Source organism: Heterodontus francisci, chromosome 27 (genome assembly GCF_036365525.1).
Source record: "Heterodontus francisci isolate sHetFra1 chromosome 27, sHetFra1.hap1, whole genome shotgun sequence".
NCBI lineage: Eukaryota > Metazoa > Chordata > Chondrichthyes > Heterodontiformes > Heterodontidae > Heterodontus > Heterodontus francisci.
The window spans coordinates 17,259,998-17,283,185 of NC_090397.1; the positions used below are offsets into that span (position 1 = coordinate 17,259,998).

The 23,188-nt window shown below is 41.3% G+C and overlaps 1 protein-coding gene across 3 annotated transcripts in view; it reads right to left on the reverse strand.

Moving 5' to 3' along the window:
* Nucleotides 1-23,188, reverse strand: part of pde3a (phosphodiesterase 3A, cGMP-inhibited) — a 483,158-nt gene that overhangs the window by 74,154 nt on the left and 385,816 nt on the right. For all 3 annotated transcript variants that reach the window (XR_010977629.1, XM_068058930.1, XM_068058931.1), the window contains exons 5-6: nt 7,333-7,469; nt 6,848-7,067 (exon numbers count right to left, since the gene is read on the reverse strand). Coding sequence is in view for 2 of the 3 variants with exons in the window: in XM_068058930.1 (XP_067915031.1) it covers nt 6,848-7,067; nt 7,333-7,469 (357 nt within the window). In the remaining variant the exon portion in view is untranslated. The remainder of the gene's footprint in view (nt 1-6,847; nt 7,068-7,332; nt 7,470-23,188) is intronic.

Below are 23,188 nucleotides of genomic sequence, written 5' to 3' on the forward strand. Positions count from 1 at the left end.
CTTGCAGGTTGATAGGTAAATTGGCCATTATAAATTGTCACTAGTATAGGTAGGTGGTAGGGAAATATAGGAACAGGTGGGGGTGTTTGGTAGTAATATGGGACTAGTGTAGGATTAGTATAAATGGGTGGTTGATGTTCGGCACAGACTCGGTGGGCCGAAGGGCCTGTTTCAGTGCTGTATCTCTAATCTAATCTATTAACTCAATATCAACTTCTAGGTGTTTGATAGCTATGGACTTTTGGGGACAGTGAGGAAAGAGAGCTTGGGAGAGATATGCTTGATCTAGAAGTTGTTTTGTATAACCCAGGAAGTTTCATTCATCTGTTTTCACCATCAAAACCTTTCATTTTACTTTGGCCAAGAAAATGAGTGCATACAATTGTGCTGTAGCTGTCTTTGCTTTTAACTTGAATCGCGTTTGTTTTGCATGTTGGACAACTCGGAATGAAGTCAGGAAAGGTAAACACAAAATGCTTTCCTAAGAGAAAACCCTTGTAACATCCACCCTTGAATACCTTTCTGGTGTGAAGCAATGCAAGACACTTGGAGAATAAAAGCCTGTGGCTGTTCACCAACACTTGGTTTCAAGATTAGGGAGAAACTCGCACTCTCATCCTCAGTACCTGCAGGGTATGCAACATTTTAAAAAATTAAATTCCAGAGGTCATGCTTGTTCAATGCCCTGAGGAATACATGTGCATTGTTTCATGGCTCTGAATCTCCTTACAGAACATAGAACAATCTTACTTCCTATTCCATTTAGGTTCCTTCCCCTCTGCCCCAAGCAAGATGGTGACGAGACCTCCTCTAACAGACCAACTGAGAGTTGCATAAGAGAGTCATTCCTTTCTTTCCTTCCCCTTGGGGACAGTCAGTCACTGCCCCATGTACGATGAGGATGTCTTCCATCAGTAGATTATGGGACATCAGCAAGACTCACCTTCCTGCCACATGAAGTATGGGATGCCTCCTGCTAGGAAAATGGGTGTCGCCCGGGGGCAACGACAATAAAAGGATGTGAAGGTCAGCACCACCACTGAAAACCAACCTCCAAGCCCTGCCTCAGAAGAGCTCCATATTCTGTGCCAAAAAAACTTATTAAAGACATGTTACCTTTTTGCAGACGGGGTAGGGATTGAGCAGTTATGCTAACAGAACATTAACCAGTATGGCAGCAATTTTCACCATAAGCAACAAAGTTATCGTGAAAAGTTTACATCATCCACAGAAGCCGTTATGTGAAGATCCCATTGCTTGTCCTCTTGCAAGAAATTCACAGGCAACCTTTTAATTCCTGTTGGAAAATAAATTATCGCAAAGTTGTTTTTAAAAAAATCTTAAACAATGGTCTATTTCTGTTAAGAAGCAAGGATTTCCCCCAGCTTCTCCTCGCCCCCATCTCTGTTCGTTTACAGCTAAAACTTGTATGTCTCAAAACCAACCATGCCACAGCTGAAAACAAGCAGGGCACCACATCAGTCAGCAAGAGATAGTGGTGCTGGCTTGATTTACACATTCCCTTTGTAATGCATTGTCAATTGCCCAAGACTCTAAATTTACTCCAAGGCTTCCTCTGTTTCTATACTTTGAATTCAACTGAGAACAGTAACTTTAAAAAAAAAGAATGGTGTTCAGGTTGCATTTTAATAAAGACATGTAGGGACTCCTTGACGGAATTGTCAATGTAGGCTAGCCAGCACTGGGTTTAACAGCCTGCCATCAGTGTGAAGTTGCTGGCTGCCCTCTCAGGTGGATGCATAAAATGCCCTAGCACCATTTTGAAGAAGGGCAGGAGAATTTTCCCCGATATCCTGGTCAATATTTATCCCTCAACCAACATCACTGAAACAGATTATCCGGTTATTTATCATATTGTTCTGTTTGTGGGGCTTTGCTGTGCGCAAAATGTTGCCACCTTTCCTACATTACAACAGTGACTGAGGTTGTGAAAGGTGCTATATAAATGCAAGTCTTTCTTTCTGATTACTTTAATGTCCGATTCTACAGGGATTGTTATGTTGCATTTGGAACATTAAAAACAATTGAAGGATCGCAAGCACCTTTGACTATGGAAATTACATTTAAATGTTAAATTATCTTGATTGATTATGAAGCCAACTTCTCATGATTCTAATGTGTCTTGAAATTCCTCCCTTAGGGACACTGACTTACAGATGTGCACAAAAATTACTCAAGATAGAAAATAAGACAAATTCCAAAGTAATTTCACATTAATTTAAACAGAACTATAAGCACACATTCTGAAATACGTTAGATTTATGAAGTTTAATAAGAGGTTGTTCTAATGGCTTTGAGTAATATCCCTTAATCACCAAATTGACCCAGAGCCCACATTTCCAGGCCGGAGTTCTTCCGGGTTCTTGGTCGACAGTCCTCCCTCAACCAATAGCTTCAAAAATGGATTAGCTAGCTTGTTATTTGGGTCCTCAGTTTAATGTTTCATTTAAAGGATGGCACCTCTAATGATGGAGCCCTCTCTCAGTACTGCTCTGATGTGTCAGCCTAGATTTTGACCCGAAGTCCTGGTGCAGTTGCAAAAGATTCTGTGATGCTACTGAAAGGAGAACAAGGAGTTCTCCCACTGTTCTGGCCAACATTCCTCCCACAACAAACACCACCGAGAAAACCCCATATTAATTGGCCATTCATCTCATTTACAGTTTTTGGGATCTTGCAGTTTGCAAAAATTGGTTGCCACATTTGCCTACCTAATAGTGACAGCATTTTCAAAATATTTCATTGGTTCCAAGGACATAAAAAGGCATTAGATAAATGCATGTTCTTGCATCTCAACGACATGCAATAGCTAACTGGTAGTTGATGATGTTGCATGGTGATTATACAACCCTCAATCAAACACAAAATATATGCATTGTAATGTATTCTAATTCTATAAAAGTAAGTGCTGAGATGCTGCACTGGTTAGTAGAGATTTCACCTTTATTCATTTTTGTTTGCTGAGCTAATGAATCGTTGGCTATTTGTTTTCAATGCTCGAGAACCTTTTCAAACAGAAAGGCATCACTTACATTAGATAGCTGTTACATTTTATCATCCGCAGTTCTTGAAAGAGATGCAAAGGCAAAAGCTTTCTTCTCTGAACAATCCAATCACCCATTAGCATTGGAGAAACTATCAACAATTAAATTAAACTGACCGTGCTCCTAAAGGAGATTCAGATCAAGTTAACGTAAAGCAGATGTTTCCTTAAATAAACAACGTCACAAAGGATCATTGGATCCATTGGCGGGGCCTCTGATCATTTGCAGAGAAGCACCTGGAACCCTCAAAAACTGGTAGCCAGGAGGAAGGGAAGAGACGGGACCTGCAGTACTGAGCAGGACTGGGTAGGTGGGCAAGTCTGAACTGAGAAGGATAGAAATTCATCTTGGGCAGTGATACTAAACAAGTGGTATTACATCAGCCACCCGTTATACACCGATTGATATTCAGTTCTATTGCTGTCAATGGAACTGAATCTCGAGGTGTCTCTAACAGGTGGCCAATGCAGTACCACCCTTTTATGTTACTGCTCAAGATGTATTTCTTCCCTGTAGTCCCCAATAATGTAGCCAATTTGTTGTCCTCTGTGAGAGGACCTCAGCTAGCTGGGGTACAAAAAAAAAGTGGAAATCTTTTCCATAAACAGACACCAATCCCTTTACTTGTGCCAGAACCAGTCATCTTTGCACTAAAAATATAATATGGCTCAGAGGCTGAAAGGAACAAAACTATTGACAAGTGAAATTATGGAACTCATGCACAGGGTTATTACAACAACAATGTGCATTTACATAGCAGCTTTAGCTTAATAAAATGTCTCAAGGAGCTTTAAAGGAGTGTTATAAAGCAAACATTTGACACCAGCCTATTAAGATGGCCAAAAGCTTGGCCAAAGAGGTAGGTTTTAAGGAGCGTCTTAAAGGAGGAAGGAGAGGTAGAGAGGCAGAGAGATTTGGAGAGGGAATTCCAGTACTTTGGGGCTTGGCAGCTGAAGGCACAGCCACCAAAGATGGAGTGATTAAAATGGAGATGCTCAAGACGCTTGAATTAGAGGAGCGCAGTGGGGCTGGAGGAAATTACAAAGATAGGAGGGGTGAGGCGATGGAGGGTTTTGAAAACAAGGATGAGAATTTTAAAAAGACACTGTTTGACCAGGAACCAAAGCAGGTCAGCGAGCACAGGGGTACTGAGTGAGTGGGTGTGAGTTAGGACACAGGCAGCAGAACTTTGGATGATGTCAAGTTTACAGAGACTAGAATGTGGGAGACCAGCCAGGAGTACATTGAAATAGTCAAGTATAGAAGTGACAAAGGCATAAATGAGGGTTTAAGATGAGCTGAGACAGGGATGGAGTCGAGCAATGTTATGCAGGTGGAAATAGGCGGTCTTAGTGATGGCACAGATGTGTGGTCGGAAGTTCATCTTAGGATCAAATATAACACCAAGGTCATGAACAATCTCGTTCAGCCTCAAACATTTGCCAGTCGGAGGGATGGAGCGGGTGGCTAGGGAGCAAAGATTGTCACAGGGACCAAAGACAATGGCTTCGGTCTTCCCAATATTTAGTTGGAGAAAATGTTTGCTCATCCAGAACTGGATATCAGACAAACAGTCTGAGAGTTTAGAGACGATGGGATGCGGTGGGGGGGGGGAGGGGGGGGCGGGGAGGGTTGAGAGAGGGGTGAGGAATAGCTGGGTTTATACATGTAAACTGACACTATGTTTTTGGATGATGTTGCTGAGTTCTAGCATGTAGATGAGAAATAGGAGAGCCAAGGATATATCCTTGGAGACACCAGAGGTACCGGTGTGAGTGTGGGAAGAAAATACAATGCAGATGTTTCTCTGGCTATAATTAGATGGATAAGAATGGAACTAGGCGAATGCAATCCCATCCGACTGGACGATGATGGAGAGGCGTTGGAAGAGGATAGAGATATAGAAACATAGAAAATAGGGGCAGGAGTAGGCCATTCGGCCCTTCGGGCCTGCTCCACCATTCAAAAAAGATCATGGCTGATCGTCTAATTCAGTACCCTGTTCCTGCTTTCTCCCCATATCCCTTGATCCCCTTTGGCATTAATGGTGAAAAAAGGATGGTGAGATCAGCCATGCCAAAGGCTGCAGATAGGTCGAGCAGGACGAAGAGGGATAGCTTCCCTTTGTCACTGTCATATAGGATATTAATTAAATAAATACAAATTGCAAACTACAGAATAACTGAAATACGTCCATACTGGAAGCGAAAAATGAGAAAAATAGCTCACTTTATGATAATGAAATAACAACACAGGTAATGCAGAACTGAAAACCCCTTTGACATATTTGATTTACTTTCACTATACCAAAGTTAAAATTCCTTTTATACTATATCGTCCACTAGAATATGGGTTGAGATTTCCCAACACACGGGGCTCTGTGTAGGCTGGTGTCAAGTCTGGGCCTTATCATAAAGTGAGATCTGGTCAAATCTGGTCCCCTATTTTTTGAACAAGTGTTAGAGATAGCCAGGTAGCAGTAAATTCTAAGTGTACATTATCTTTTTTAAAGATGCATTATCCATTTTTTAACATGCAAGATACAGCAGTACTCTCCATCAGTACATCAAAACTATTAAAATATCAGATTGCACATCCAGTCATAATATCCAAGAGAATTTAAACAAATTTAAAAATAAGACAGCAGAAGTGGGGGAAATCATTTGCCCAAATTACTTAAAAGTATCAAGTGAACTTTACAGAAATAAACCAGGTTCAAAAGTGCAAGACTGATGTTTTTAAATTATGGTTTAAATGGACAGCCCATTTCCAACCTTGATTCACTACTTTGATCACTCCACCAATATCTGGCTCCCGAGAATATTATTGGTTTAAAAAAAAACAAGCGTCAATGTGAATGGTTTCCTCTCTGAGAGATGCTATTGGTTGCTGTGGAGGGATTGTTAGCTTCTAACTGCCATCAGATTGTGATTACTCATTTCTGCCAGAAGCCATATTTTGAGAGCCTTGGAGAACTCCAGGTTTTAAATTCATTCCCTTGTCATGAGGCATGTAGCCATTAACATAGAGAAAACTCTGCCTGTGTTTAAATCACAACCCACTGTTCTAAATCCAACTAGAAATGTTAGGAATCATACAGGGTTATTTTAACCTAACTTGCCCGGCAGAAATCCACAGGATTAGGTGGAAGGTTGGTTTTACATCTGCCCAATATTATTCTCCATAGACTTCAGTGGAGAGTAAAATTGGACAGGGTGTGAAACCAGCATTGCACTCAATCCCGTCAGTTTCCCGACAGGCAAGAGCGATGTTTAAATTACCCTCGTGGTATCCTCATTTACTTCAGATAGCTGCGATAAGTGACCACATCTTATGACAGAAGGTTGCTAATGTTCTCTTGAAGACAGTTAATCGCACCCACTCAGTTACAGGAAAACCTCCACCTTGAAACCTACTCATCAGTCAAAATGGAAATATAATAATGAACTGGAAATGGATATTGGCAGAGTGTAATATACTCAGTGCAAATCATTTATGGTTTAAAGTGTAAGGAGGTCAACAAACTGCACACTGGAGGTAATTTTGACTTTGTGAGATAGTGTACAACAGATGATAACAATTCGGCAGCCCCTTTCACATCTCTCCAATTTTAAATTCCGTTGGATAACGTATAGCTGCCGATTTGCGGTTGCCCGTTTTACACTGTCGCAAACAGACAAAATCTCCCTCCACTGTCTCTAAAAGCAAATTCCTCATCTCAAAAGATGGCAGCAAATTAAAAAAGGCAATACAGACAAGAGCAAAAATACAGAATAACTCACCTACTACATACAATGCAGCTGCTCCTGTACTGCCCTGCCACGTCTGGTGCACTCTGAGTGTAGGTTAAGGGCTTATGTGGGTTGCGGCCTGGCTTGGTCAGTATATCTGCTGTGTCTGGGAATTCAACAGCAGAGGTTTTGCTGGTGGGACTACCGGCTGGTGTCCCCTGGATGGGTGAATGGCACGGGGAGGTGAGAGGTGTAATGTTCGAAGAGTAACCTAACAAAAAAGCATCCTCGTCAGTTAATTCCATACTAAGAACAACAGCATAGGAAATATAACCAACACACCAGAAGCAAAAAAAAAATACACCTACTTTCAATATAATAGATTAGAAGATGGTGGGGTGATTTGATCGAAGTTTTCAAGACATTAAGGGGAACAGATAGGGTCAATAGAGATAAACTATTTCCGCTAGTTGGAGAGTCTAGGACGAGAGCTTAATTTAAAAAATACATGTTAAGGAAATGAAATTGTTGTTTACCTTGCCGCAATTGTCTTTTGGCATTCACGTGGTTATTTGTGGCAGCAGCATAGGAGGCTGAGAACGATCTGCTTTTGGCAATAGTCAGCAAAACTGAGGGGGAGCAGCTGTTGTTCCAAGACTCTGTGTTAAAAGAACTGGGGAAAAACAGGGGTATAAGCAACTGTTATCAAACACTGCTCAAATTAAGAGTTCAACCCACTCCAGAAGTTTCAGAATGAAATCATTTTACATCATGTAGTGCCATCTCTACACTGTGACCATTACGTACAACCATATATGCTGAGTCAAACCATCAACTAATTTGAGTGCAAATTTAGTACATCAGAACTAACAGCCTGCATATGTGTTATCGTACTGCAATATAGTATTAGGGCTAGACAAAAAACATACATGGCGCAGGCTGATATTTTGTGTGACTTGACAACATTTTATACCGATGTAAAATTTAAAGTGGAGATCATGAACTTCCTGCTTCTTAGCTACAACTTTTAAGTGAATCAAAGTTGCGACGGACTCGATTCTCATTGAAGAACTGATTTATGACTTGCAGAGCAGGTACTTACACAGTAATTGATCTTCCTTTAGCTATAATATTGAGATTGATAATAATTAACGAATAAATGTCTCCCACAAGTGCATTTATTCTTCATCCAATTCCTGGGTAATAGCAAAATTATCACTGTGTTTCAGTCACGAGTGCTATATACATGAGAGAGGTAGATGAACTGTTATTCAGAGTACTTTACAAGTGGGAGTGGAGGACATTGATAAGGAGACAGGACGTTAAGGTGGTAGGGTGGGGAAACTGAAAGCCTATTGCTGCATCTACTTTTAGGAAGTAAGGTAGGACGACCAAGTGATTTTGCAGAGAGAGTTCCACAGAGGTGAGGTGTGTAGCTGAAAGATCAGCTTCTGATGCTGCAGGAAAGCGATCCAGAGGTGGGGGAGAGGAGGGTTTGTGGAACATATAGCAATCTTGGATGAACTGGCTTGTTCTTAACTCAAAGGATGGCTAAGCACATGGTTATACTCAGAACATCCTGTACTGTAACTAACTGCGCTTGTTCCCATTCATTGCTAACAGGCCACTTTCTCCCTGGATGTGCCCAGATTTCATCTTGTTTCAGATCAGCAATCACATCTCTGAACAACCATGCTTGGAGCTTAATTTCCCTCATTTCTACCCTGACTACAATCGCCTGCTACTGTTTCATGAAAGACATGTATTCCTGCAGTATGGCTGAACACTGAGATGCTTGAAAAAATAGTTGTCAGCTCATATTAGGCAGGAAATTCATCTGGTTTACTGTAATGGATTTTTTGTTGGCCCCTGTCCCTTCTCATTTTTATAGATAAGGTCCCCGTGATATATTATCCCCACTTAAATAAAAAGCTTTGTCAGCGCAGTTATTATGATGAATTAAGACCCTAAGTATACACGGTCGAACACACAAACTGTACTAGGTGCAACCTTTAGAACGTTGAACAAGTGGTATAAGTTGTCACTCTATGGGATGGATTGTCCCCAAAATTGGATGGTATGCCACACAATCCTCTCACTGCCAGACTAGACTCTTATCCCCACAGCAGGGAACATCGAGGTGATGAGGAAAGTCCGACATCCCTGCCTTCCCCTTGCCAACCAGCAGGTGACCCTGGGGCAGAGGCGGAAAGGGATGCCGAACTGCCTTTTGGAAGGAGAAGGCCCCTTAGTGCTGAAAATCAGAGCTGTTCTGCCCTCTTTGTTGCCTCCTCTTCCAGAGCTGCAGCACTGCCATGGCTTCCTATCCCCCAGTGGTGGTCTCATTGGTACTAGTGATTAGCACAACCTCAAGCTTAAACAGCGCCAATCCAAGAAAATGGGTTGGGACATTATTGGAAGTCAAGCCACTCCAGTGGCAAACCCACCCTAGTGGAAAATCCCAGTCTACAGGTCACAAGCAGGTATAATGTGTGAAAACAAGTCTTATAAAGCTGAAATTCTGATGAATTCCACGTTTCAACCTTCATATTCAATTCTGTCCTTCTTTTCATCACCCACAGCCTCGCCCCTCCCTACCTCTGTAGCCTCCTGCAGCTCTACAACCCCTCCGTGATCCCTGCGCTCTTCCAATTCTGACTTCCTATACATCTCAATTTCATCACTTTATCTTTGGCGCCTGGGCCTATAAGCTCTGGAATTCCTTCCCTGTATCTCTTTGCCTCTGTCTTTTCCTTTGTCACTTCCTAAAACCTACCACTTTGAGCAGGGTTTTGGTTGCCTGTGCTATATCTCCTTATGTGGTTCAGTGTTCATTTTTGGTTTTGATTACACTGATAAGAAGCACTTTTTTAAAACTATGTTAAAAGTGCTAAACAATTCAAGTTGTTGTTTATATGGGAATGTATATTCCATTTTTTTCTGGGCAAAGTGGACATTTTAAAATGTTCAAGCATGTCATGACAGGACAATAATTTTCTGTTATTTACACCACAGTGTCAACAATATTTATTAGGAGTTAACAGCCATGATTTTTTTCTCTTTTCTTATTTAATCTAGGTCATTAAAAGTGCTAAGAGAAAACAGGACTAACAATTTCACTTTTAACCAAGTCATTGCTTTTTATTAAAAAAAAACTTGAGTTCTTCAAAATTAGTGCTTCAAAATTAGTTGCGAACTTCTCTTTCTATATTTGGTCATGTTTATATTACAGCATTGGTATTTGACTGAATATTTTGTGTTTCACATCGAATTATTATAAGTGAAGATATTAATCGTAATGGCCTGTCTAACTAAGCTTGGCAGTCACTATTCCTATGAAAGTGTGAAAGTATAGCACAAAGCTACCTTTAAATCAGAAAGCAGATTGCTGCATGAAATGAGTAAGTGTGAACTCCTTGGGATCACCTATAGACAAATTATTGTAAAAAAAATAGCCTCTGGATTATGGGGATAGGTATTACCAGAAAAACATTAATCCCACTGCCCAGCTCTCTGGACAATTTGATTTAATATAGAATCCATAACATAGTAAAAACATCCCAAGGTGCTTCACTGCAGCATAATCAGACAAGAACTGACATTGAGACAAAGAAGAAGATATTAGAAAGGGTAATTAAAAGCTTGGCCAAGGGGGTGGGGATTGTGGGGGGGGGGGGGGGGGGGTGTTATCTTAACGGAAGAGTGGGAGGTGGAGAGGTTTAGAGATACCTATTGTCAGATGGAAGGCTATGGGGAGTAGGCAGAGAAGTAGGATTAGTTTTATATTGCTTGCTTTAAGAATTGGTTGAATGGCCTGCTTCTATGCCACAAATGACCTCTATGACTTTATGATGTGATGGGCTGAATAAGCCCCTTCTGTGTTGTGAACCTGAACCTGTTCTAAAAAGGCACTGCCGTTAATGTAACTATGGATCCAGTTGTAAATTTACTGTATTCAGATACATAATCAATAAAAGCCACTATTCCTAATTAGTGTGAAGGTTTAACACTCAGACAGGCCACCGTGACTAGTGTCTATAATTATTAAATTGAGTTATGAAACACAAAAGAGTCAAATACCAATGGTGCAGCAAAATGTAAACAACTACACTAAGAGAAGTCCATAATGGATTAATTATCTTTCACATTGAAAATAATTAACTTTGACTTAAATGTAGTCAATCTCTCTACGCAAGACAATTTCTAATGTAGGTTCAGCACTGTAACATTTTTGTGGGTTGGCATTAGGTCGAAACTGGTCTGAGTGCACATTAACCAGCTCCATTCAATAGAATTATTTATTACAATGAAAGCTTGAAGATGGTCTACTTTCCACTAAAATCAGATATTCTCTTCGATGAAAAGTGCTACACTAATACAGAAAGGGAAAACTAGACTGTTTAAATCTGTCTAATGGGGCAGCTGGATGAGACTGAATGGATAAAAACAGCAGCAGTTTGCTTTATTCTAATTAATCCAATCATTTTAAATAAAATACCAGTATTATGGAACTTCAGTTCCCCTATATGTTATAAAAGAAACAAAGCAAAGACCTAAATTAGTTTATCTGAAAATGCAAGGGTGATTTATGTAGTAGCTGAAATTTATCATTTTATATAAGGTCCCAATCTTCATTGAATTTTAAGGACCAGCACAGTCATTTCCTTAATTCTTTTGCATTCAGTTTAATTCTTGAATAAAGCTTTGACACAAAGGATGGAATATTATGCACTCCCCCGCAGCGTGTTTGGAGGGGGGACCCCACCACCATCCCTTCTCTGCCAAAATTTAGTCCAGGGCAGGAAGGCCCGTGAACGGCCTTCCCACCCTACATCCAATTGAGGCTCTTAACTGGGTAATTAAACCCCAAAGGCCTCTTCCTGTCGCAGCTGCAATTACATGGGCAGCCCTGTCACCGCACAGGAATCACGGCCTGAAAAACTGTGCGGGCTGCTTCCTGGCTCCAGGGGTCGGGGTCTCTCATTCAAAGGCATTTAGTGCCTGAATGAGGGACAGGGCATCGGGAAAAGGGGGCTGCTGAGGACCACCCCACTGGCTTTGCTGCCGAACCCCATCTCCCCCTCCCCGAAACCCCCATCCCGCGAGACCCTTCCCACCCTGACAGACCCGAGGCCTGGATCCAGTGACACTCCTCTGCCTCCTATAGGTGCAGCTACAGCAGCAGCTACTGCCTCCACGGTGGCACTGCAGCTGCTGGCCTCTGATTGGCCGGCAGCTCTGCAAGCCTAGAACTTCTGGCAATGGGATCCTAAATCCGATGGAAGGCCTGCCGCTGTCCAGTTAAGTTCCTGATAGGCACTAAATTCAACGGGCCTTCTGTAGAATAGGCAATGCGGGGATCTCGGTGTCAGTTTCCCCTGACGTCGAGACCCTGCCACGAGCATAGAATTCCCCCTAAAATGCATCAACCACCCATAAAAATGATTCATGCCATCATCAACACACCTTATGTATGTGCCTGGCAGCAGTATTCAATAAATTAGAACAGCATATATCAAAGATCTGGAGATATGATATTGAAAAGCCAGGTACCTATTTACACGAAAACAATTTGCAAGATTAATTTTTAGTCTCTCACATCTTCCTCACCATCTTCAATATCACTCATATTAATGCAATATGGAAAGAACTTGCATTTTTCGCATCTTTTACGACCTCAAAACATCCCAAAGTGCTTTGCAACCAACTAGGCAATTTAGAAGTGTAGTTGCTGTTGTATTGTAGGAGACGTGGCAGTCAATTTGCTGTGGGCACTGACAACATTCCAGCAATAATACTGAAGATCTGTGCTCCAGAACTAGCCGCGCCCCTAACCAAGCTGTTCCAGTACAGCTACAACCCTGGCAACCACCCGGCAATGTGGAAAATTGCCCAGGTATGTCCTGTCCACGAAAAGCAGGACAAATCCAACTCGGCCAATTACGGCCCCATCAGTCTACTCTCGATCATCAGTAAAGTGATGGAAGGTGTCGTCGACAGTGCTATCAACCGTCACTTGCTGAGCACAAACCTCCTCACCGATGCTCAGTTTGAGTTCTGCCAGGGCCACTCAACTCCTGACCTCATCACAACCTTGGTTCAAACATGGACAAAAGAGCTGAACTCAAGAGGTGAGGTGAGACTGCCCTTGACACCAAGGCAGCATTTGACGGAGTACGGCATTAAGAAGCCCTAGCAAAACTAAAGTCATTGGGAATCAGGGGGAAAACTCTCTGCTGGTTGGAGTCGTACCTAGCACAAAGGAAGATGGTTGTGATTGTTGGAGGTCAATCATTTGAGCTCCAGGGCATCACTGCAGGAGTTCCTCAGGGTAGTGTCCTAGGCCCAACCATCTTCAGCTGCTTCATCAATGACCTTCCTTCAATCATAAGGTCAGAAGTGGGGATGTTCACCATTCGCTACTCCTCAGATACTGAAACATTCCATGTACGAAATGCAGCAATTCCTGGACAATATCCAAGCTTGGACTGATAAGTGGCAAGTAATATTCGCGCCACACATATGCCAGGCAATGACCATCTCCAACAAGAGAGACTCTAACCATCTCTCCTTGAGATTCAATGGCATTATCATCACTGAATCCCCAACTATCAACATCCTGGGGGTTATCATTGACCAGAAACTGAACTGGAGTAGCCATATAAATACCATGGCTACAAGAGCAGGTCAGAGGTTAAGTATCCTGTGGCAAGTAATTCACCTCCTGACTCCCCAAAGCCTGTCCACTATCGATAAGGCAAAAGTCAGGAGTGTGATGGAATGGATGGGTGCAGCTCCAACAACAATCAAGAAACTCGACACCATCCAGGACAAAGCAGCCCATTAGATTGTCACCCCATCCACAAACATTCACTCCCTCCACCACAGACACACAGTGGCAACAGTGTGTACCATCTACCAGATGCACTGCAGCAACTCACCAAGGCTCCTTAGACAGCACCTTCAAAACCCACGACCTCGACCACCTAGAAGGACAAGGGTAGCAGATGCATGGGAACCACCACCACCTGCAGGTTCCTCTCCAAGCCACACACCATCCTGACTTGGAACGAAATCGCCATTCTTTCACTGTCACTGGGTCAAAATCCTTGAACTCCTTTCCTAACAGCACTCTGGGTGTACCTACCCCACATGGACTGCAGCAGTTCAAGAAGGCAGCTCACCACCACCTTTTGAAGGGCAATTAGGGATGGGCAATAAATGCTGGCCTAGCTAACAACGCCTACATCCCATGAACGAATAAAAAAACACACAGTAAGATCCCTCAAACAGCAATGTGATAATGGTTGATGGATAAATATTAGCCAGGATACCAGGAGAGCTACCCTGCTCTTCTTTGAATAGTGCCTAGGGGTCTTTTACACTTAATTGAGAGGGCAAACAGGTGTAATGTCATATCTGAAAGATGGCACCTTTGATAGTGCAGCACTCCCTCAGTACTGTACTGAAGGCTCAGTCTGATTTTGTGCTCAAGTCTTGGAGTGGCACTTGAACCCACAAACTTTTGACTCGGAGGTAAGAGTGCTACCACTGGCCAAAACTTAGTCTATATGTACACCTCCAGCAAGTCTGAGCAGCATCAAAATGATCACTGATTACTATCCACAAGATTCTTTGCATTTCTTTAACAAATGTACCTTTGACAAAAATGTTTACATAACACTGATATATGGAGATGTTGGCACAGATTTTGTAGTTATCTGTGAACGGACAGCTGCCCACACATTTAGAGGGCTTTAGAGCATAAATTTCCTCAATTCTAATGTCACATTGAATTTGGCACCATCTCAAGGGGATCTGTGGCATCCAGCAACAGGGTAGGCAGCAGGAAGGCTGATCAGCCAATCAAACTGAAGATTACTCTCAGCCAGCAAAGCAGGAAAGAAGAAGCAGGGAATATAATTCACATTTAAAGCATTGAACAGAAAGTGAAATATAGATTGTGATGTACATGTGGGATTAAGGGAGAAGCTTAAATATCAAAACAATCTTCAAAAAAAAAATTTTTTTTTAATTAGCAATTTTTAAATGTTCTTCTGAGAGAATGAGACTACACACTTATGAAATTCATTTTTCAAGGCCAGAGAGGTTGTTCAGCAGTAACTATGACTTAGTACACTGTTAAAAACTCAGTTATTCCTGACTGAACAAGATTTAAGATTTTCATTAGTTTGTACAGCAGTAGTGTGTAAATAGATGAAGTTAATGTCAAATCAGTGATTCTGTGTTGATCTCTCTGCGAAGATTGCAGTAGCACACCCTGTGCAGGTTCAGGGTATCACTGACAGCAACTTCCTCATTCCTGCATTTAACTGTCCGTGTGTGGATGCCAGAAATTGCTGTCGGTTTTACACACTACTGATAGCGAGCACTGACAGTGACACCATCATTACAACTGCAAATTGCCGGCCTTTATTACTTATAAGCATTCCAGTTTTCTACAGAAAAAAGCGGCTAAAAGATAACAATCAAAGAGATTTGCTATAACACTTTGTTAATTCCTTATTGCTTCATGTTTAATAAACTAAGAGTACAAGTATGGAAATTGCTAGCAATTTATCTATAAAGATAAGCACAGCCTGAATAAGTATAAATGGTCAAATCCCGCCATGGCAAATTCTGAAAGTGGATTTAATAAATTTGTTAACTTTGGGACTAGTAGCAGAAATTGATTGAATTTTTAAACCCTAACTGGTTCACGAATATCCTTCAGGGAAAATAATTTGTCACTCCTCCTGGTCTGGTCTACATGTGACCACAATCCCACACTATGTGGCTGATTCTTAAAGCCCTCAGGGGCAGCTAGCGATGGACAATAAATACTGCCTTGCCAATGTTGCCTGCATCACAAGGAACAATAATGAAAAAGTATTGGGTTTGACAAAAAACAAGAAAAGGAAAGGAAATTCCCATCTGTCAATTTCAGCTTATTGTTCATTACACTTGCATATGTCTTAGCCATTAGTATGCAGAGTGTTTCTAGGATTTATGCTCTTGACTGACTCAGTGTCATTAAGACGCACAAATCCATTTTACTAGTCTCGACAGGCTATACCAACAACAACTTGCATTCATATAGCACCTTTAACCTAGTAAAATGCCCAAGGTGCTTCACAGGAGCATTAACAGAATGAATTGGACACTGAACCAAATAAGGAAATATTAATGCAGATGACTAAAAGCTTGGTCAAAGAGAGAGGTTTTAAGTCACATCTTAAAGGAGGTCAATTTTCGGGAGGGAATTCTAGATTTTAGGGCTGAAGTAGCTGAAGTCATGGCAGTAAATGGTGGGGTGAAGGAAATTGGGGATGCACAGGAGGCCAGAATTTAAGGAATGCAGAGATCTCTGAGGATTATAGTGCCGAAGGAAATTACAGATTACTCATTATACTCCGAACTCCATTTTCCCATCACTACTATTCTCATAAGACCTGTAAAATGTACTAAGCAATTCATAGTAATTGATTAAAATATACTCCCAAACTCAAATTATTACTTAATTAAAATGTATCAAACTTTGAGCTATCAACTTATTATTTTTTAAATAGAACCATTGTCGTCATAAAAGATTGCTTTTGCCGACAATTTTTGCAGTTAATTAGAAACATGGCGAAAATTATGACTGAACACATTACCAAATCACTTTCTCTATGACACCATGTTAAAAATGATATACGTGTCTTGGGGCTAAGCAAACAGAATGCACCCGAGTCCTGAATTTTAGCTCCAATGGTGTATCAAATAGACTGTGCCACAAGGTGACATTAAATGTGCTACCATTTTAAAGTAAATGGAAAACGTTATACTATTCACATGTGACATTGGCTATTTGCATTGAGAAAATGGACCAGAAATCCCATATAACATTTTTTGCAAAAGAAGCACATTCACATGTAACATGCATCAACACTGCACTACAGTGTGAAGATATACCAGGCCACGTGAGGGCACCCTGTGAACATGCTCGCAGTGCAGGGCTGCAGAACTGAAGGTTTTGAAATGAGAAATGACTCATCACTCATCTAAAATATTCCAAAGAGAGAGCGAGGGCATTACCAATATTTGCGATTCACTCACAACTCTCACAATTTGCAGAACCTTCTGCTCTTTTAGAATACTAGCGATTCACATGGCAAATTGAAACGCATAGAAAGCTTTGTGAATCATGTGCACTGACAAAAATGATTTCTGCAAATCATGGAGCTCATCCATAAAATGCAAATGCCACCTACATTGGAATTAGTCCATTGCTGAAGCTGGTAGAGGCGGCCAAGAAATGGAACAGATGGAATTGAGCAGTAATGTGTGAACTTTACGTGGGTGAGACCAGCAATCAGGATTAATGTAGAAAGGACAGAATTTCCTCAACTGCCCTGACACAAACCTGTCTGAATGAGTATGCAATCATCTCACCCTCAGTGGTGGCACTCTCGCCTGAGTCAGAAAGTTGTGAGCTCAAGCCACACTCCAAAGACCTGAGCACGAACAAACATCAAGGCTGACAATCCAGTTCTGAGAGAGCGCTGCACTGTTGGAGGTGCCATTTTTGGATGAGACATTAAGCTGAGGCTAACCTTGGTGGACATAAAAATACCTAAGGCATTATTTCGAAGAACAGCAGTGGAGTTCTCCCCAGTGTCCTTGTTACGACCAGGTGAGAAGGGGTCTAGGGATTCCGTCTCAGCCTTTGCCAGGTTTAACCGTAACAGGGTTTAATTTCAGAAACACCATGTTTTTAGCTCCCACTCAGTGAATCCTTGTTCACTGCTCCAATTGTAAGGCAAAGAAATCAGACAGGTTTCCTTAGATTTAAACAAGAAAGGTGGAAGTTTATTAATCTTAAACTCTAATCCGGTTAACGACTACAAATATGCAACGTGACCACACTAGCATGCATACGCAATAAACACACACGTAGACAGAGACAGAAAAAGTGGAAAATAAAGGGGCAAAGTTTGAAGCAATATCAGGATTATAATTACAGTCCTTTAAGTTCAATGTGGATGCCAGTAAATCCTGCTGTTCGTTGGGGCCCAGTGCACGCTTCAACTTGTTTCGATGTCTGAGTCTTTTCTCTTTTAAGGTTTACATATCTTCTGTGGGTCCGGTGGCTTGGAAGAAAGCGAGAGCAAGACAGCCAGGAGAGAGGCTTGCTTGTTCCAGCTTCAGTTGCAAACTGCCTTCTGTTCCTTTCTGCGTGGCAAAATTCAAAGCTCCAAGTTGGCCAGCAGGTTAGTCATGTGACTAACTGGCTTAACCACTCCTGCATTTGTGCATTTCAAAGCTCTTGATGGGGTTGGGGGGAGGGGTGTGGTGGTTGTAGGGCTGTCACTTCTTACCCCGACAAGACGTGGATCATCATTGCCCAGCCCAGTCTCTGTTAATTGAATCAGTGAGCAATTCTTTTGTCTCTCCAAGCACTGTCCCTGAGTATGCAAATGTTCTTCCAGCCAAGTGTCTGGTGATCTTCAAACAAGTCATTTCTTCACTCCAACAACAGTTTAAAACCAATGTTCATATGACGAAATTAATATGCCTCATTCTTGGCAGGTGGGGGTCTGCATGACAGTCCTAAAAATATTTATCCCTCATCCAACATCACAAAAACAGATGACCTGGTCATTATCACATCGCTGTTTGTGGGAGCTTGCTGTGCACAAACTGGCTGCCACATTTCCTCGTTACCAATGGACCACATTTCAAAAGCACTTCATTGGCTATAAAATGCTTTGGAACTGATGTTGTGATAGATACTGTACAAATTGAGTATTTCTTTCTTTTTCTTTAAAATCTCTGAAGCACGCTATCAAAATATTCATCTGATGCTCCTTGAGGGAGTTAACTAACTCAGTCTCAACTGCTTTTGCTCAAAGTCTGATTTAAATAGTTCATGAGGGCTGGCAGCAGCAAGGGTTATTGGGAGCAAACTGATAAATTTAAACAGAGGGAGAGCTGGTAGAAGCAGAGCCTAACAGGAGCAGAGCAGCACATTTAAACAGCACATGAGTAAGGGGAACCCAAATGAAATAAAGAACAATGATCCACAGAAACTGGTCCTATCCAACAGACACAATGTACCTGCTACCTGAGAGAATAAGGCTAAACATTGTTGGAAGGACAGCCAGAATGCAGACCATGGCAACTTGGAGCAAGAGGCTGTCCAAAGGGAGGAAGAGCGGATACGTAGTGTGGTAGTTGTAGGAGCTTCAATAATTGGGGGACAAATATCATCCTTTGGAAGCAGGATTAAGAGCCTCACATGTTATACTGGTACACATGCCTACCTGGTGCCAGGGTGAGGGACCAGCCTTTGAATCAGCTTGAAAGGATATTGCAGAGGGAGAGGGAGAATCCAGTCATTGTGATCCATGTTGGGAACAATAACATAAGAAAGAGTAGGCTCTGTTTGGAGAGTACCATGAGCTAGAAACTAAATTAGAAAAGCAGCACCTCTAGGGTTATAATCTTTGGATTATTAACCACATGCAAATTGACATAGGGATAGCAGATCAGAGAGGTGAACATGTGGCTGAAGGAGTGACGTGGGAAAGAGGGGTTCAATTTCATGGGGCACAGGCATCCGTACTGGGATAGGAAGGAAATGAACGGCTGAGAACGGCTCCATTTGAACCAGGCTGGGACCAGAGTCCTAGTGGAAAGGATAAATAAGGCAGTCATGAGAACTTTTAACTAGTAAATTGGGGGGTGGAGAGAGAGGGGTGGGTAGGTGAGGAGGGCTCAGGTGGATAAGGTTCTATAAATAATAATTCTAAAACAAATGGAAAGGAAGAAAGTAGAGTAATACATGGAAATTATACTTTAAGTAGAATTTAGGTAAAGGAAAAAACTAAAAGATGTAAAGAAATTAAACGGAGAGAGAAATAAGAAATGTGTAAAAAAAATGTTAGAGCAGAAGGACAGGTTAGGGTGTATGGCCAAATATGTGCTCTTTACACAAAAGCACAGAGTATAAGCAACAAATTGCATGAATTACGGGTGCCAATTCAACTTGGAGGTTGTAATATGTTAGCCAGTACTGAGACATGGCTGTAGGATAGTCAGGAACAGGAACTAAATATACCAGGTTATAAGGTCTACAGGAAGGATAGGGAATCTGGTAGGGCAGAGGAGTAATTTTAGTAATTAAGGATGAAATTACTTCAATGAGAAGTGATGATATAACAAGTGGAAAGCAAGCAGTGGAAACCCTACAGGCAGAATTAATAGAAAAGGGTTTTAAGACTGCAGTGGCAGTTGTAGATAGGACCCCTGGTAGCACCTATAAAGTGGAAGCATGTATTAATGCAGAGATTAGACAAGCATGTAGCAAAAGCAGAGTGGTTTTAATGGGGGATTTTAACATCCACATAGATTGGGATAAGCAGAATAGCTAATGTCAGGAAGGTAATGAGTTTCTTGAGTGTGAGCAAGATCATTTTCTGCAACAGTATGTCCCAGAACCAACAAGGGGGCATGCCATGTTAGATTTAGTAATGATTAATGAGCCAGACTTAGTTAACAGCGTAATGGTGCGTGAACATTTATACAGTAGTGATCATATTGGATGGGATTTTGCAGTCAGCAGTGAAGCAATGCTGCTTGCCACGGACCTCAAATATAGCTGCCTACTAAGGTCTCTGTGGTGTGGGTTTCCCCTTTCCTGATGACAGTTTGATCTGATGCCAAGTCAAGGAGATCTCCAGGTGTCCAACAACAGCGATCTCATCAAGCAGGGTAAGTAGCCAATCATACTGAAGTATTCTCACAGAGAGCAAACCAGGAAGTAAAAAGCACTGAATCCTTTCACTTTCAATGTTAAATTTTACAGAGAATGAAATAAATGATTGTGACATACAGATGGGATTAAGGTAGAAACTAAAATAAACAAACTTTAATATTTTTAATTATTTTCAAAATATGGAATTTATTATAATGGAGGAATTTGATATTCAACAAATATAAAATTACTCTTTCAGGGCCAGTGAGGCTGCTCAGCAATAATTAAGAACTTAGCATCCCTTTGAAAACCTAGTTATTCAACAAGGTGTAACTTTTTCCAAGGGTGTTTACAGCGAGACTAAGAGCGTAAGAGTGAAGTTCTCATCAGCTCAGTGATTTCTAGTTGATTGCAGTCCAAGGGAACCGCAACAGTGCACCCTTAGAAGAGACGTAGAACCACTGACAGCAACTTCTGTATTCCTGCATTTAAATGCACATGTGCGGACTCCAGAAATCACTGTCGGTTTCAAATGAGTAATGACGGCGAATGTTGAAAGTTTTGCTGTCATTACTACTGCAAAATCCAGGCAAATGTGATCACGTTCAATGTAGTATTTGAAAGGAGGAAACATAAAAAACATACAAGATTCTGAAGAGGCTTGACAGGGTAGACACTGAGAGGTTGGTTTCCCTGGCTGGGGAATCTAGAACATGGGGGCACAGTCTCATCACTGAGTATATTTCAGGCTGAGACAGACAGATGTTTGGTCTCTCAGGGACTCGAGAGTTATGTGGAGCGGGCAAGAATGTGAAGTTGAGGCAGAGGATTAGCCACGATCACACTGAATAATGTAGCAGGTTCGAATGGGTCATATGGTCTACTCCTCTTCCTATTTCTTATGCTCTTATGAAACAGCTCTATGGTTCTAGACTTAGAGAAGCCTGCCTTCAATGCGATGAGTCAGGGATTGTCCACAATAAACTGGCCAACTCTGTTAATGGGTATCACGACAGAATATCAGTGGAAGGTTTTCAAAAAAGCATTTAATGTGATACAGAACCAGTTATACCAGTATGGGGCAAGAGCTCTACTTGGCAAAAAAAAAAGCCATGTTTAAAGAGACAAGAGAAAGTAAAGAAAAATACATACAAAAATACAAAAAAAAAAAATGCACAGATCCTGGTGATTGAGAGGTACAAAGAACAGCAAAGGGTGACAAACCAGATAGTAAGAGTTACAAAAAGGAATACAAAAAAAAACTTGCAAGGGATATCAATTACAACTACAATTATATTCGGAAGAAGAGGGTGATTAAGAGCAATGCAGCCCACTTAAAAACTGGTCATGGTGATATTATAAATCAAAATAAGGAAATGGCGAACATTAAATAATTACTTTGCATCAGTATTTACAGTTGAGGAAGAGGTCAGCATGCCAAACAACCCAAGGAAAAGAGTATTGAATCAGGGATAGGGACTCACCAATAATTAACATAGCAAAGTAACAGTAACAAAGAAAATAATGGCACTTAAGAGTGCCAAATCTCCAAGAACAGATAGTTTTCAACCCAGAATGTTGTGGACGTCTTAATTATGATCTTCTAAATTTCTCTAAAGTCAGGGACCGTTCCTTTAGATTCGAAAATTGTACATATCACTCTGCTATTTAAGAATGGAGAGAGCGGGAAACCAGGGACTTATAGACCAGGCAGCCTAATATCTGTTGTCAGGAAATTACTACAATCTATAATTAAGGACAGGATGACTGAACGCCTTGAAAATCTTCAGCTGATCAGAGAGAGCTAGAAGGATTTGTAAAGGATAGGTCATGCCTGACAAACCTGGTAGAAATTTTTAAAGAAATGTTTGAAGGAATGAACAGGAAATTTCTATGCATGTTATTTATATGGACTTCCAGAGGCATTCGACAGAGTTCCTCACAATAGATTTAGCTAAAGTTGAAACTCATGGAATTGAAAGCAAATTATTGACCTGGTTAGGAAATTGTCTCCTGCTGCTTAGCCAGAGAGTAGGGATAAATAGGGCAGGTACTCTAACTGCCAGGATGTGACTATGGATCTGTGTTGGGGCCTCAACTATTCACTTCATTTATTAAGGACTTAAATGAAAAGATAGAGAGCCACATATCCAAGTCTGCCAATGACACAAAGATAGGTGGCATTGTAAGCATCGTAAATGGAAGCACAAAATTGCATACAGATATTAATAGATTAAGTGAATGGGCAGAATTGCGGCAATTGGATTTCAATATAGGCAAGTGTGGGGTCATCCACTTTGAGCCTAAAAAGGATAGAACAGAGTTGTGTCTAAATGGTGCAAACTAGAAGAAGTGGAAGTACAAAGCGACTTAGGGGTTCATGGACATAAATCATTAAAATGTCATGGACAGATACAAAAAAAATCAAAAAGGCTAATGAAAAGCTGGCCTTTATATCCAGTAGACCAGAATAAAGCGGGTTTGAAGTCATGCTACAACTATACAGCTAGACCTGGAGTACTGTGTTTACTCCTGGGCATCACTCCGTAAGATGAATATATTGGCCTTGTAGGGTGTGCAGAATAGATTTACTCGAATGATACCTGGACTCAAGTTAAATTACCAGGAGAGATGACACAAACTCAGGTTGTATT